The sequence below is a fragment of the Hippocampus zosterae genome, chromosome 9 (assembly GCF_025434085.1).
Source record: "Hippocampus zosterae strain Florida chromosome 9, ASM2543408v3, whole genome shotgun sequence".
NCBI lineage: Eukaryota > Metazoa > Chordata > Actinopteri > Syngnathiformes > Syngnathidae > Hippocampus > Hippocampus zosterae.
The window spans coordinates 14,113,101-14,128,509 of NC_067459.1; the positions used below are offsets into that span (position 1 = coordinate 14,113,101).

At 46.0% G+C, this 15,409-nt stretch overlaps 1 protein-coding gene across 3 annotated transcripts; it reads right to left on the minus strand.

Annotated features, from left to right (window-relative positions):
* Positions 1-9,985, minus strand: LOC127607292 (solute carrier family 2, facilitated glucose transporter member 11-like). Of its 3 annotated transcripts, none has more exons than XM_052075482.1 (12): positions 9,852-9,985; positions 8,854-8,952; positions 4,459-4,619; positions 4,243-4,367; positions 4,031-4,160; positions 3,553-3,701; positions 2,487-2,674; positions 2,302-2,412; positions 1,479-1,580; positions 1,308-1,383; positions 303-427; positions 1-211 (listed from the first exon to the last, which is right to left on the minus strand). In XM_052075482.1, exons 1-12 carry the CDS (start codon positions 9,870-9,872, stop codon positions 38-40), a joined length of 1,461 nt encoding a protein of 486 aa, XP_051931442.1. In that variant the 5' UTR covers positions 9,873-9,985; the 3' UTR covers positions 1-37. The 3 variants fall into 3 exon arrangements, with proteins under 3 accessions (XP_051931442.1, XP_051931440.1, XP_051931443.1); XM_052075480.1 differs by having other exon boundaries at positions 300-427; positions 9,852-9,984; XM_052075483.1 differs by lacking the exons at positions 4,031-4,160; positions 4,243-4,367 and having other exon boundaries at positions 300-427; positions 9,852-9,983.
* Positions 9,986-15,409: the final 5,424 nt, after the last annotated feature.

The following is a 15,409-nucleotide window of genomic DNA, read 5'->3' on the forward strand; positions in this document are numbered from 1 at the left end:
CATGTTTTGGTGTTTTGCTCTCAATATGTAGTTCACATTAAAATTTGGTGGCAAGTTCAGTTTCCCTGTTCTTGTAATTAAGTTTGTTGAAGTCCTCCATAATCTCCAACATGCTCTTTCCTTTGGTCTCTGGCACCAAAAAGATCATGAAGGATCCACTGATGAGGCAATAGATCACGAAAATCAGGAAGCAGTACTGGCCCAGTCCATTCTACGTGGACACACACACACACACGCACAACGTAAGGTTGGATTAGGATCGAGACAATATAGGCAGACTGAGGTGTGGCATGTCTCACCACGACATAGCTGAAACACATGCCCACGAGGAACATGCTGAGCCAGCCAATAGTCCCGCTGACGACGAAGGCAGCGGGACGCCATGCTTGGAGGAAGAGGTCAGCAGGAAGGGCGAAAGCCACTCCAGCTGGAAAAAAAAGAATATGCACCTAAAAAAATTGTGTATTGAATTTAATCTATTTTGTTTTTAAGTAGACCATAAATCTACTTTGAAAAATATATTATCTGGCTCGAGATGATTTTATTGTGTCCAAATACCTGCCAAAAATAAAATAAATAAATAAATAAAACAACATTTTTAGGGGGTGTACTGTACTACCATACTCCCATGCATTAAAACAGGGAAATTGTAATACAGGGTGCTGAGTGCACTTTCATTTATTTTATTAACAACGCATTTGTCAATAGAAATGTTAAAAACAATTAGCGGCTTTGCCAAAGACATTTTCTCACTTTTTCTATGGATAAAATGTTTGGTTCGGTTGTCTTTGAGTCATTTAGCAAAACATAAGCGCTAGCCGGTTAGCTAACGTCATGTTGACAACTCGCTCTCCATTTCGCTGTCGAAGAAGCACCATTTTGACCATTTTAATCCAAGCAACAGAAAATACACTTAATTAGACAGTCACTCGACGATCATGTTAAGTTTTTCTGAATTTCTATTAATATCTATTTTGCAAAACAATGAGAGAAGAAAAGGAGTTCTCTTTCCCTAAAAAACAATTAACCTCATATAACATCTTGTTTTCGACTGACCCTTCACACATCGAAACCATAGCGCAGGAGAAGAACTTTTAAATCATCATTGAAGACATTTTTTTGTTTTCTCAATCACTCCAGCTGCGTCAAATCACATAAAACAGTTTGTTTTGAGGTGGTGCCTTCATTGTTTCTGCTACCCAAAAATGCGTCTGATGTTGTGTTTGAACAAAAAAAAAAATCTATAATACTCATTGTATGTCACATACATAAAATAAAAAGTGTATTTTTTTTTCACCAGAACTCACAGGGTCCAAGTCCATAAATACAGATGACGCAAAAAATCAGACCAATGTTCACGTATGGGATCCATGAATTCAGATCCTGCAAAAAAAGAAATTATTTAGTTCAAAATTAAGTCAATGCGCAGGGATAGTTTCGTGTTTAGTGAATCAAGGTCAAAGCAGCAGAGTGGGTACCTTGATGCACAACATGATCGTAAGAAGAGACATGGCGACAGCCATCATTAAATAGCCATACCCCATCAACTTCTTTCGGCCTGCACGGTCGATTAAGAAGGACTGGAACACAAACAGGAGGGAGAAAAAAAAGCTCTGCACAAAATATGCTGTAAACCATCCGTAAATCATGACATCAATAGGTGATAGGATGTGTACAGTACTGTGTATTCGATATCGGTTTCATTTGATCAAAGAGTTTTCAAATTACATTTTCAAACTCTACTACTGAATTTGCATAAGATATTACAAATGATGAAGCTTTTTTTGCTGTTGTTCTCTTCTCAGCTTTTTTTTTTCTTACATCATGTGGACACAATTTTGTTCTATTTCCCCCCGCCAATGTGTCTCTCTAATTTGCTTTGATATGGATTTTTTTTAATTACTTATTTAAATCGGATAATGGACATTAATTAACACGAGTACACTTTTTCTATTCAGATTTGTTTTAAATGCTGTTTTGTCACAAAAATATTAAATTGATATGGATTTTATTTTGTAATTATTCTTCGTTACATCATCGATTTGTAAACTGAAGAATTGTGTCACAAAACACATGCGTGAAACAAATTCACTGATCACTGACTGCTTACTATTAATCCTGTTTAAAATACATTATATATATTTTGAGTATTTTTATCTTGATTTTGTTTTGAATGAGCTTTTCGAAATCACACAAGCTTGGAGACTGAGAGAGAGAGAGAGAGAGAGAGAGAGAGAGAGATTGTTGAGAACATTGACAAAAACCTGGTCAAATTTAGATGTGATCCTGTGTCAAACTTACACATAGCATGACAGCAATAAACTCCATTGCTCCAATCCCAATAGTCAAGTACTCCCTCAGCTCTTCTGGAGCGCCTGACTCGCTGAAGATGTCAAAGGCGTAGAAATAGAGCTGATAGAGAGGATGGCTGATGATAAGCAGGATTCAATGCGGCTTAAGATAGAACTGTCCTCAGGTATAGGTACCGCATTGTAGCCACAGAACTGGTTGGCAGAACAGGTGAGAACCAGAGTCAGCAGCTGCCATCGGACACGACGACAAGTCAAGATGTCCTTCACCGTCTTGGCCTTCTCCCCTTGAGTGCTCTCTCGCTCCTTCTGCATGTCCTCCAGTTCCATTTTCAAGTTGTCCTCCTGCCACAGCCACTGCAATGCTTTCACATGACGCATGTGCAACTTGTAACTCAGCTACGCTGTCAGGTTTTCAATTTGTGTAGTGGCGCCTTATGGTACACCTATTGTACACCTTACACGGGAGATATTGGGACCTGACAATTTTTATCTTTTGGAGGCAAATATTTACCTGAGGGTCCTGTCTATGTCAGAGATGCACAAACGTTTTCCCTGCCACACCTGATCAGTGTTAAGTTGTAATGACATCATTCACAGCTAGATGGCAGACATGACTTAGGATCACTTCCACCTGTTCATCTCCATTCGAAAAGGAGAGCTAGTTAACGGAGACTCTTGGAACACAAAGAAGAAGGGTCCATCATACCACGTGAGGTGCAAACATGTTTACTGCTGAGATATCAGATGGCGAATACCTTAACTTGGCTTTTAAAGTGGATGCTATACAAGTCACGGTCACAGTTTTGTGTTCCCAACACACAACCTAAATTGAATGTGTCAAGTTACGAAAGACACACTTTGAATGAACTATGTGTAACACAAACAAGACGGAAAAAGTACAAAAGTATACAAACAACAACGATTTTTAAAAAAATTCTCCATAAGAACCATTGACAGTTCGTTGAAATCGCATAAAGTGTATTAAGTTGCCCATCCCTGGTTTAGATTGCTGCTACTGCTATGCAATACTTTAATTAAAATGCAGTCCGTATTTTAATTAAAATACGGACTGCAAGTGATTAGACATGATCACTTTGCCGATTTGAACCACAGTACCGGTACTTATTTGTACCTCAATTGCGAACCTCGCCGGAGACATCACAAAATGTTGTGCATTGGACAAAAAAAAAATGGATCCCTCCAGTACCCATCTTTTCTGGATTGGGACGCATGCACTAACCTTTCTTGGCACCTTCGCGGTCTCCTTTGTCGATGTAAAGGTGACGGGGCGACTCGGGGAAGAAGCAGAGTGCCAGGAACGGCAAAATGGCGGGAACGCTGCTGATGGCCAGAAGAAAAGGCCACATTTCATCGATGCCCATTATCTCCCTGGAGAGAGTGCGCGATAGTCACTGGTGAGTGTGGTTTTATCACAATTGTTTTAAGATTGAAAATATCGAGCGACCTATTCACTGTGACAAGGAATTATTTCATTGTCAAGAATTCATTCAGCTGCAAATAACACTTTTCAATGACACATGGCATTATCTCGACTCAGAAGAGTTTAATCTAAGAAAGAATGAAATGTTCTTCTTGATCCAAGCTTTTCTAAATATTTGGGAGTTCCTCTGCAAGGGAATCGGCAATCAGGCGGGCAGCACGGCGCCAAGTAGGTCGCACATCTGTGTCATTTTCTAGTGTTTGAAAACACTCCCTACTTGATGCCGATGATTTGCCCCATCATTTTCCCCAAAGCCATAAACATGGGCAGGGTCAGGGTCAGAAAGCCTCTGAGTTTCTTCGGCGAACTTTCACCCAAGTACATGAGATGCACGCTCAAGCCAAGACCTGCCAGGAGGACGAGGGAAAAAAGACGAGTGAGGAAACTAGGAAAAAACATCCCACGGGATGATCGTCCTCAACGACATACCAGCATTATAGCCGAAGAGTAACCGGCCAATCAAAATCATCTCAAAAGACTTGGCCTTGCGACTGAAAATCATGAACAAAGCCGCCACCGCGGCCACGATGCTGTTAAACAACATTGTTTTTTTCCTGCAACACAATGTCATGCAAATACTTGTTTTTGTGGGGTAACTTTGTCACCATCTAACAAACCAGGTGCGTTGATGTGACGTGTCCCCACCGGCCATATTTGACGGGGAGACTACCGGCGTTGATGGCCCCGACCCACGCTCCCAAACTCATCACGGCAACGATGAAGGACCAGATGAGCTGCTTGGTGGATTCGTCCACGGGCCTTTGGTAGCGCCACATCCACGTGTAATTGACAAACGTCTGAACGTGCTGCAACAAACGACAAAAAGCTCAGATGTGCTTCTTATTTTCAGGTACTACTTTGTCGCTATGGTCTCTCTATACAATGACAAATGTATGCCTTCTCCATCCAGTCTCATAATACGTTTTCCATATGACATACTCTCCCTGAACATTGAACTAAGCATGTGTAGGAGACCGTTTATGTTATTCACTTGATTTTCTGTTTTGTTGCATTATTATCGCTTTTCTGATTGTCAGTGAAGTAATCATTAATATACGGGTTTTCAGAGGCGGCCCTATAACGTCTCTCGAGTTGTACGGCAGTTAAAAAAAGGCACGTAGTGCAACAGAGACGTGTCTGTATTTTCTTTGGGTGTTACACGAATGAATAAAGAGCATATTTTAAAAACCAACACGACAGCTCCGTTTGCTTCGGAGCTGCAACACATGATGAAATACAGTAAGTATGACCTTTATATTCAGTGACATGGCCGGGGGTGCCCTGGTGGTCCAGTGGTTAGCACGTTGACCTCACAGTGCAGAGGCCGTGGGTTCGATCCCGGCTCCGGCCTTCCTGTGTGGAGTTTGCATGATTTCCCCGTACCAGTGTGGGTTTTGTACGGGTACTCCAGTTTCCTCCCACATTCCAAAAAACACGGTAGGTTAATTGATCACTCTAAATTGTCCTTTGGTGTGATTGTGAGCGTGGATGGTTGTTCGTCTCTGTGTGCCTTGCAATTGGTTGGAAGCCAGTTCAGGGCGTCCAAAGACAGCTGTGATAACCGCGACCCTTGTGAGGATAAAGCGGATCGGAAGATGAATGGATGGATGGCATGGCCGATTATGCGCTCCCTCTCCAATGACATACTCAACTCAACGACAGCACGAATGCTCTCTCTGTTTCCAGTACATAGGTCTCCACTGATGATAAGTATGCGCTCCCTATCTGTATATGCCTTATATGATGACATACACACGTTCTCCCTGTATAATCACGCAAGCATGTGTTCCCAAATTAAAGACGTAATACACTTTTCCTATCAAATGACATAAGTGTGCCAATCATACCATATGATCTCTCTATCCAATGACACAACGGTTAGTATACTCCCCCTAGACGATGATAAAGTCATCCTTCCTGATCTAATGATGTAGCATGTTCTGTGTGTCTATCTGACGACATAAATATGCTCTCCCTATCCAGGAACGGTATTATCTTCCAACGATGTAAGTATGCGCTCCCCATCTGATGACTTCAGGATACTTTCCGTTTCCAGTGACATCACCATTTCTTTCTACTAACTAATGTGACACGCTCTCTATCTATTAAAATGACATAAATATGCTTATATTATATAAAATTATATATATATATATACACACACACACACACACACACACCGTATTTTCACGACTATTCGACGCACCGTACCAATGGCCGCAGTCTCATTAATGGGTGACATTACTGTATTTTACACATATACAGGACGCACCGTACGAATGGGCGCAGTTTTAAAGTGGTAAAACATACGCTTAAACATACGGCATGCATGCATGCTAACACGTTCGCTAACACGTTAGCTTGAAGCACACACTGAAGCTCGAAGCTAAAACACGTTTTTAAAAAGGCAACGAAAGCAGAACTGAGTTCGGGTGTATTTTATTTACAAGGTACTCACGTTTTTTGCTCAAGCATCACTCAGAAAGCCATCAAAGTCGTCATCTTCTGTGTCCGAATTAAACAATTGTGCAAGTATCGGTAATCCATCCAAACCGCCGGGTTCCCCCTCGTTGTCAGAGTCACTCTCGTCGTCATGTGGCTCCACGGAAATGATGCCGGCTTTGCCAAAAGCTCGAACAACTGTACTAGCAGCAACGTTCGTCCAAGCAGCTACAATCCATTCACAGATCTTGGCGTAACTAGCCCGGCGCTGCCTCCCACTCTTCGTGAAGCTGTGTTCGCCATCGATCATCCATTTTTCCCATGCCGCTCGCAACTTCACCTTGAACGCCCGGTTGATGCCGATGTCCAGCGGTTGGAGTTCTTTCGTCAAGCCTCCGGGAATGACGGCAAGCTCGGAGTTCATTTGCTTGACTTTGTCTTTCACCGCTGGTGTGAGATGGGCACGCATGGAGTCGTGCTGGTCCCCTTCTTCTCCACAGTGTGGTTCACCGGGATGTCGAAAGTCAGCGGGACCTCGTCCATGTTGGTAATGTGGTTAGGCTGGATGCGTTTGTCGACAATCTTTTTACTGCAGTAGGTGCGGAAAACGGCCAGCTTTTCTTTGTAGTCCGCTGGAAGTTGCTGAGCCACGGTCGTCTTCACTCTCATAGATAGATGGCGCCGTTTCATAAAGCGAAAGCACCAAGACGGACCTCCTTGAAAATGTTCAATTTTCAATTCTTCGGCTAACGTTTTCGCCCTTAGTCGAATGGTGACCGTGGAGACGCTTCTGCCGGCTGCTCTTTGATCAAGAATCCACCGCTCCAGTTGGTCTTCCAACTCTGGCCACCTCGCCTTATTTCCACGGAAACTGCGCTTGGTCTTTTTGACTTGGCGAAGCTCGTTCTCCTGCTTCCTCCATTTGCGAACCATGGATTCGTTGATATTAAATTCTCTGGCGGCTGCTCGATTCCCATGTTTCACTGCATAACCGATGGCTTGGAGTTTGAATTGCGCTTCGTAGGCGTGTCTCTTTGTGGAACTCATTTTCGGGGGTTCTTGATAACCAAAACCGAAGTTGTTTTGTAATAATGCACATACTCACATTTTATACATGTGCTGGTACCTGCTAGAGGCGTGCCTTACACGCCCACCCTTCACTCATTGCCGGACCCACCCCCTGCGTGCCTGTCCTCCCTCACGTCCACCTCTCTTCATATATTTACATTTCTCTCTCTCCATAATTTACATATAAGTGCGCGGACGCACTTCACTGATTGGCCGACCGCTTCTCCGCATGCGTGCGTGTCGTCACTCACGTACACATTTTCTCTCTCTCCAAATTTACATATAAGTACGCGGACGCGCTTCACTGATTGCCCGACCTCTTCCCGCACTTCACTGATTGGCCGACCTCACTTCCGCCTTTTCTCTATATAAACAGCGTGTCTGGTCTCAGCCAGATTTTGGAACTCGGCTCATATAAAAGACGCATCGCATTATAAGGCGTCCTGTCCATTTTGGAGAAAATTTTAGACTTTTAATAGCGCCTTATAGTCGTGAAAATACGATATATATATATATATATATATATATATATATATATATATATATATATATATATATATATATATATATATATATATTCATTCATTCATTCATCTTCCGAGCCGCTTGATCCTCACTAGGGTCGCGGGGGGTGCTGGAGCCTATCCCAGCTGTCTCCGGGCAGTAGGCGGGGGACACCCTGAATCGGTTGCCAGCCAATCGCAGGGCACACAGAGACGAACAACCATTCGCGCTCACACTCACACCTAGGGACAATTTAGAGTGTTCAATCAGCCTGCCACGCATGTCTTTGGAATGTGGGAGGAAACCGGAGCACCCGGAGAAAACCCACGCAGGCCCGGGGAGAACATGCAAACTCCACACAGGGAGGCCGGAGCTGGAATTGAACCCGGTACCTCTGCACTGTGAAGTCGAAGTGCTAACCACTGGACTACCGGGCCGCTATATATATATATATTTATATATTATATATATATTTATATTTTATATATATATATATATAAATAAAATGCTTAGGACGGCGGAGAAAATCGTTGGCACCGCCCTACCCACTCTTGAGGACTTGCACACTGCAAGAATCAAGACAAGGGCACGGAAAATCCTCCTGGATCCCCCGCACCCTGTCCACCACCTTTTTCAGCCACTCCCCTCAGGCAGACACTACAGAGCCATGCGCACCAAATCCAGTAGACACTTAAACAGCTTCTTCCCTCTAGCCATTAACTCCTTAAACAGTCACTGACATAGTCACTCTTCTTGCACCACAAAATGCTACTACAAAACTACTGGTTACTCTAAAATGGTTCAATGATTTTGTTGTTTACGATGATACTAGTGCAGCGTGTTATACCGGAGACAAATTCCTTGTGTGTTCTACATACTTGGCCAATAAAGATGATTCTGATTCTGATTATCTAACTATGCAGCAATCATATTGTATATCTATATCCAGCTTCTGTATTTATCAAACGAAACTAAACAAATGCAAGAAGAGCCAAATGTGTGTTGTTTGACGAATGCACATCTTACCACGGCTGGAGCGGCAACAACGGACACTTGAATCCCATATTGAAAGGAGCCTCCGATTCCAAGCACCACGGCCATTAAATAAAGTCTCCAGTATTGCATCTGATGTGAGAAAGGACAATAATCAGTGTTTGGTGTTGACACTTGTTACGCATGACTTTATCTTGCACTCATTCCCGTCATGGTTCACCGAAGTGGGCCCAAACATGCGCTTAATGATTACAATTAAACTTGGAACTTTTTTCCACGTCTTTTTGTACATTCAAGAAATTAATGTTGCGCTTTGAACATTCTGTACAGTGGTGCCTTGAGAAATGAGTCACTCAAACACAAATTTCAGATCAGCTTTCCCCATTGAAATGGAAACGGCATTAATTCGCTGTTACCCAACAAAAAGAAAAAAATAATAATTGTACGAGTTTTTTTTTCCTTTTAATAGGACACCATAGCACTTTTAGATACAATCCTTAAATTGGACAGAATGTAAAGATATAAACAATTTGTACCTCATGATTACTTGATTGCAACTTGACTAAAGTGCGGGAGTATAGTTCAGTCGTGAAGACATAAACAAAGAAGACTACTACTGTAAATGCTATTGCATTAGTCGTTCATCGTATAGGATAGAAAGAATATATATCCCTGTGAGTATTATATTGTTTGTCTAAAAATTTCAAATGTTAGTTCACTGCCACGATACAACGTTTGTATCTCCAATTTTTGCTGGCAAGTCAAGGCAAAAAAAAAAAACGGAGGACGGAACAATGGTTTGTATCCCAAGGCACCTCTGGCCAGTGCAATGAATATTGCACACAATTTATAGCTCTAAGCATCCGTATTTCTTTTAATATTTTTTAATACAGCAGAAGGTTCCAAGTGGTTGTAACGAACAATGAAAATGTTGGAATATTCACGAGAGTAATTTCAAAATGGACTCTTCATGCAAAATTGCAGATGTGTTTGCGAAGGCACGTGTGATTCAAATATATTTTTCCACCTACCTTGTTTGATGTGCCGTCCATGATTTTGGTGATGCTGAGCACAGATTGGGTAGCAGTGCAGAATATATGGACGATGGAGCACTGAGTTACACATCGATAGACTTGAGTTGTCCATTAATGTCATAAATGCCAGATTTTTGTGTTATGACATGGAGTGTTGAACCAACCACTCCGGTTGAAACCTGGTTCATCCAGCATTATAGTTGAACATTAGGTTAATCCAGAGGGCAAGAGTCTACTCATCATAAAACACACCGTAGTCATCCAAACTTGAATTTGAATTTGATAAACAATATGTCCGAGCACTCCCATGTGAAGGTAAAGCGAGAACAAATCGAGAAAAGGACTCAAAGGATGAAACGATAAGCCAAAAATAAACTTGCAGGTCAACCCACATCATGGATGACGAGGCTGCAGTTTAGTGCAAACCAGGGGTGGGCAAACCTTTGTTGCTTGAGGGTTACATTCAATTTTGAAATTAAAGAGATGGGACAGATCTTCTGTGTATGTGGTTTAAAAAAACCCCAAATGTTTTCTCTCTCTCTCTATTTATTGATATATTCATTAATTCATTTTCCGATCCACTTTATCCTCACAACGGTCTTCTGGGGTGCAGGAGCCTATCCCAGCCGTCTTCGGGCTGTAGGCGGGGTACGCCCCGAACCGGTTGCCAGCAACTCGCAGAGCACACGCAGACGAACAGCCATCTGCACGCACACTCACCCCTAGGGACAATTTAAAGTGCCCCATTAACCTGCCATGCATTATTTTTGGAATGTGGGAGGAAATCGGAGTACCCGGACAAAAACCACGCGGACCCGGGGAGAACATGCAAACTCCACACAGGGAGGCCAGAATGAATACATGTGTGTGTGTATGCGTGTGTATATATACACGCACACGCGCACGCACACACGCTGTACAGTATTGTGCAACTGTCATTGGTCTGTTTTCTGTGTTTCCAGCAGGTGGCAATAGAGGGCTTCTCCTGCGGCATCGTGGCTGTTGATCATCTTGTCATCAGTTTTTTCTGTTTATTGCCACGCCGACCACTCGCCATAAAAAGTCAGACTTAAAAAAAAAGAACTATGATGCAGAAACAGCACTTATAAGGGTGATGATTATTTATACATTTTGTCAACTGAGATGCAGAAGGAATTTAGTGACCTTTGGGATGCCAGGTTTTGGAAAAAGAATGTCAAACTTCCCATTCAGTCTCTGTGTAATGCATAATTGCTGTGATTTAATTGATACATTCAAAACATATCTGTTGATAGTGAAAATAAAGTTTTTGCATGGTTTGGTGTTACAAATATAATACAATACATGCCGATTCATATAGCGCTTTCACAACAGCGGCAGCTGTAACAAAGCGCTTAACAAAACAGTTAACATAAAGTAAAATAATAAACACAACACATAACATAAAATGACATCAATTCACTGCACGCTGATGCTTGAATGTCTCAAAAAAGACTTGTTGCCATCGGTTTGTTTCAGTGGCATACAAATACAAGGATAACACAATATATATTTAATTGGTGTCACGTCGCGCGTCCGCCAGCAGGTGGCGGGTCTTCTCCTCCGCCATTCGGCACACCTGCCCGTAATTTCGGGCTGATTACCCCCCTTTATTTTGAGACTCCGGCAGTCATCTCACTGCCGGAGAATTCCACGCCGCGCCATTGTCCCTTCGCGAAAGTAAAACCTAAATTAATATTACTCATTGCTTCCTAGCCTTTTGGCAATTGTATCGTCGTACCAATTATTGATTGTATTTAAATTATTCCTATAGTCTATTCAGATATTCCTCGCTTTTGTTTTCCGCGAGCGTTTTCTGTTGTCACCTTATTTGTACCCTGGTCCTTATTTGACCAGCGCTTTTTGTTATTCTTCTTGTCGGGTATTTTGTGTTCCGTATTAAAGACTTTTTTTGTTCTTTGACAAGATCTCGTTTTCTGTCTGCTATCTCGGGGATCCACTTCCTTATTTTTTGTTGTGCACGAAGCGATCTGTCAATCGCTTCGGGCACAACGTGACAGAATTCTCCGGCACCCATGGATCCCGCAGACATGGAAAAGATCTTGTCCGCTCTGTACCGACAGGAGCGACAGATGAGTCCGCAGGGCCAAGCCCTTTCGGAACTCCGCAGCGCGGTTTCCATGCTGGCTCATCGGTTCGATAATTTCGAACCCCGTTTGGTACAGGTAGAGACACGGGGAGCACCCCCCCCCCCCCCCCCCCGTGGTTCGCCCTACCACCACTGAGGCTCTCGCATCATTCCCCACAATGATGAGGGAGTCCTCGCTTCCACACCCCCCACGTTACGGGGGTGAGCACGGGCAGTGTGGACAGTTTCTCCACCAATGCTCGCTCGTGTTCGACCAACAGCCTTCCGTCTATGCTAATGACGCCGCTAAAGTGGCATATATCATGAGCTTATTGACAGGTCCGGCGGCGTCATGGGCGATGGTGACGAGCGACGCGAAGCCGAGCCTCCGGTCTTCGCTCCACGAATTCGTTACGGCGTTCCGCCGGGTGTTCCACCATCCCGTGCGGGGCAGAGAGGCGGAGGGCCGGCTGCTCGAACTCCACCAGGGAAGGCGATCGGTGGCGGATTACTCGATCGAGTTCCAGATATTGGCCGCCCAGAGTGGCTACGGAGACCGAGCACTGTGTGGGCTGTTTCGCCATGGATTAAATCCCCAGCTCAAGGATGAACTGGCGACCCGTGACCACAGTTCCGACCTGGCGGAGTTGATCGATCTCTCCCTACGATTAGACAACCGCCTGAGGGAGAGAGACCGGGAACGTGGAGGTGATCGGTTCCCGTCCCGGCATACCGCGGAGGAGCCGATGCAGCTAGGTGGCGAAGACGCTGTTCTCGGCCATCCGGAGTCGCCGCCCTCCTCTTACACCAAGTACTGTGAGTCGCGACCCCGCGTAGTACCTCCCGAGCCAAGGCGTATCGACCCCCGGCCGGGAAATCCCAACAGACTGGAACTCGAGGGGGAGATATTTGGGGAATCCCGGTCGCTGCGGGTTAGAGCCCTGGTAGACTCGGGGGCGGATGAATGTTTTATGGACACAGCTCTCGCGTCCGAGTTGGGTTGTGGTATTGAGGAGTTGGCTAATAAGAAGCGGGTTTGTGATCTCGATGGGCGCCCCCTGGCGGTAGTTACGTGTAGAACAGAACCACTGAAACTCCGCCTCTCCGGTAACCATGTCGAGCATCGCCGTTTTTATTTAATGCGGTCCCGTAATGCTCCGGTCATTCTTGGGTTGCCCTGGCTCAAGACCCACAACCCCGTAATTTCCTGGGAGCGCCCAGCAGTAGGCAGTTGGAGCGAATATTGTTATAAACACTGTCTACGATCGGCCATCGGGGAACATGAACGAACCAGTGTCGAAACCCCCGAAGCTATCTGCCTTGACGGAGTGCCAGATTGCTATCGGGACCTTCGTGAGGTTTTCAGCGAGGATCGCGCACGCGCTTTGCCCCCGCACCGTCCCTACGATTGCGCCATAGACCTGCAGCCGGGCGCTCCGTTGCCGACCTCACGGCTGTATCAGGTGTCCCAACCCGAGCGCGAGGCGCTAACGGAGTATATAAACAGCTCGCTCGCTGCAGGTCTCATTAGACCCTCGCGATCACCATTAGGTGCGGGGTTTTTCTTTGTGGGGAAAAAGGACAAGACCCTGCGACCGTGCGTGGATTATCGTGGGCTTAATGAGATCACGATTAAAAACAAGTACCCACTACCATTACTGGACTCCGCCTTCGCCCCTTTACAAACGGCCACTATTTTTTCCAAACTTGATTTACGCAGTGCATATCATTTGGTCCGCATCCGGGAGGGTGATGAATGGAAGACGGCTTTTAAGACCCCGTTAGGTCACTTCGAATATTTAGTCATGCCTTTCGGGCTGACAAACGCCCCCGCCGTCTTCCAAAATCTTATCAACGACGTGTTAAGAGACATGTTGAACATTTTTTGTTTTGTTTATCTCGATGACATTTTAATTTTCTCCCGGTCGTTGCAGGAACACCAGCGACATGTCAGGCTGGTGTTACAACGGTTACTAGAAAATCGGCTCTTCGTCAAGGCAGAGAAATGCGAATTCCATGTACCCGTCATCTCTTTCCTGGGCTTCATTGTCGAACAGGGCAAGTTACGGGCAGACCCCAGCAAGACGCAGGCAGTCACTAACTGGCCGGTTCCAACGAGCCGTAAGGAATTACAACGCTTTTTGGGGTTCGCAAACTTCTACCGGCGTTTTATCCGCGGTTACAGCCAGAAAGCGCTCCCCTTGACCCGGCTTACATCTATTAAGGCCCCCTTTAGGTGGGACCCGGCCGCGGACGCGGCATTCAAAGACCTAAAGGCGGCGTTTACCAGTCCCCCGGTATTACAACATCCTGTCCCTGACCTCCCGTTTGTCGTAGAGGTGGACGCCTCGGATTCGGGGGTGGGGGCGGTGCTGTCCCAGCGTTCTCCGGTCGACCAGAAGCTGCACCCCTGCGCCTTTTTCTCCCGTCGACTCAGCGCTGCCGAGTCGAATTACGACGTAGGTAATCGAGAACTGCTGGCCGTGGTAGCCGCCCTACAGGAATGGCGGCACTGGCTCGAGGGGGCGAAGGAGCCCTTCACAGTTTATACGGACCACAAGAATCTCGAGTACCTCCGCTCCGCAAAACGACTGAACGCCCGTCAGGCCCGGTGGGCCCTGTTCTTCACCCGTTTCCATTTTATCCTTACCTACTCCCCAGGGTCCAAAAATGCCAAACCTGACGCCCTTTCCCGTCTCCATGACCCCGCTGAGAAGGACCGGTCTCCGGAGGCCATTCTCCCGGCCCAGTGCATTTTGGGGTCTTTGCAGTGGGAGATTGAGCAGCGGATCCAAGCTGCTCTGGAGGGGGTTCAGGCTCCGGCAGAATGCCCCACGGGGAGGCTGTTTGTGCCTCCGTCGCTGCGGTCGGAGGTCTTACAGTGGGGACACGGGTCTAAGGTCGCATGTCATCCTGGGGTGAACCGGACTATACAACTCGTCGCCCAGCGGTTCTGGTGGCCGGAGCTCCGGAGGGACGTGACGGACTTCGTCAGTGCCTGCACCTCCTGCGCCTGCGGCAAGTCCTCACGCCGGCCCCCGGCGGGGTTGCTCCAGCCGTTGCCCGTTCCGCCTCATCCTTGGTCCCACATCGCCCTGGACTTCGTGACGGGCCTACCGCCATCCCGTGGGAGGACCGTCGTCCTCACGATCGTGGACCGGTTCTCCAAGGCTGCCCATTTTGTGCCTCTGTCCAGGTTGCCCTCGGCGCTGGAGACCGCCGACCTCCTTATCCAGCACGTCTTTCGCCTCCACGGTATTCCACTGGACATTGTCTCGGACCGTGGGCCCCAGTTCGTATCCCGCGTCTGGAAGCGGTTCTGCCGGTCCCTCGGGGCCACGGCCAGTCTGACCTCGGGGTACCACCCCCAGTCCAATGGACAAGCCGAGCGTGCCAACCAGGATCTGGGGGCAGCCCTCCGCTGTGTGTGCCTTCACCGTCCCTCATC

What these genes read in the sequence shown, in the direction of transcription:
- LOC127607292 (XM_052075480.1), bottom strand. Translation starts at nt 9,872, where the DNA reads ATGGACGGCACATCAAACAAG. An exon ending in TTGTTGCCGCTCCAGCCGTG is followed by an intron (nt 4,620 to 8,853) that starts GTAAGATGTGCA and finishes CGTTTGTTGCAG; the next exon opens with CACGTTCAGACGTTTGTCAA. An exon ending in CCGCGAAGGTGCCAAGAAAG is followed by an intron (nt 2,675 to 3,552) that starts GTTAGTGCATGC and finishes GTCATGTGAAAG; the next exon opens with CATTGCAGTGGCTGTGGCAG.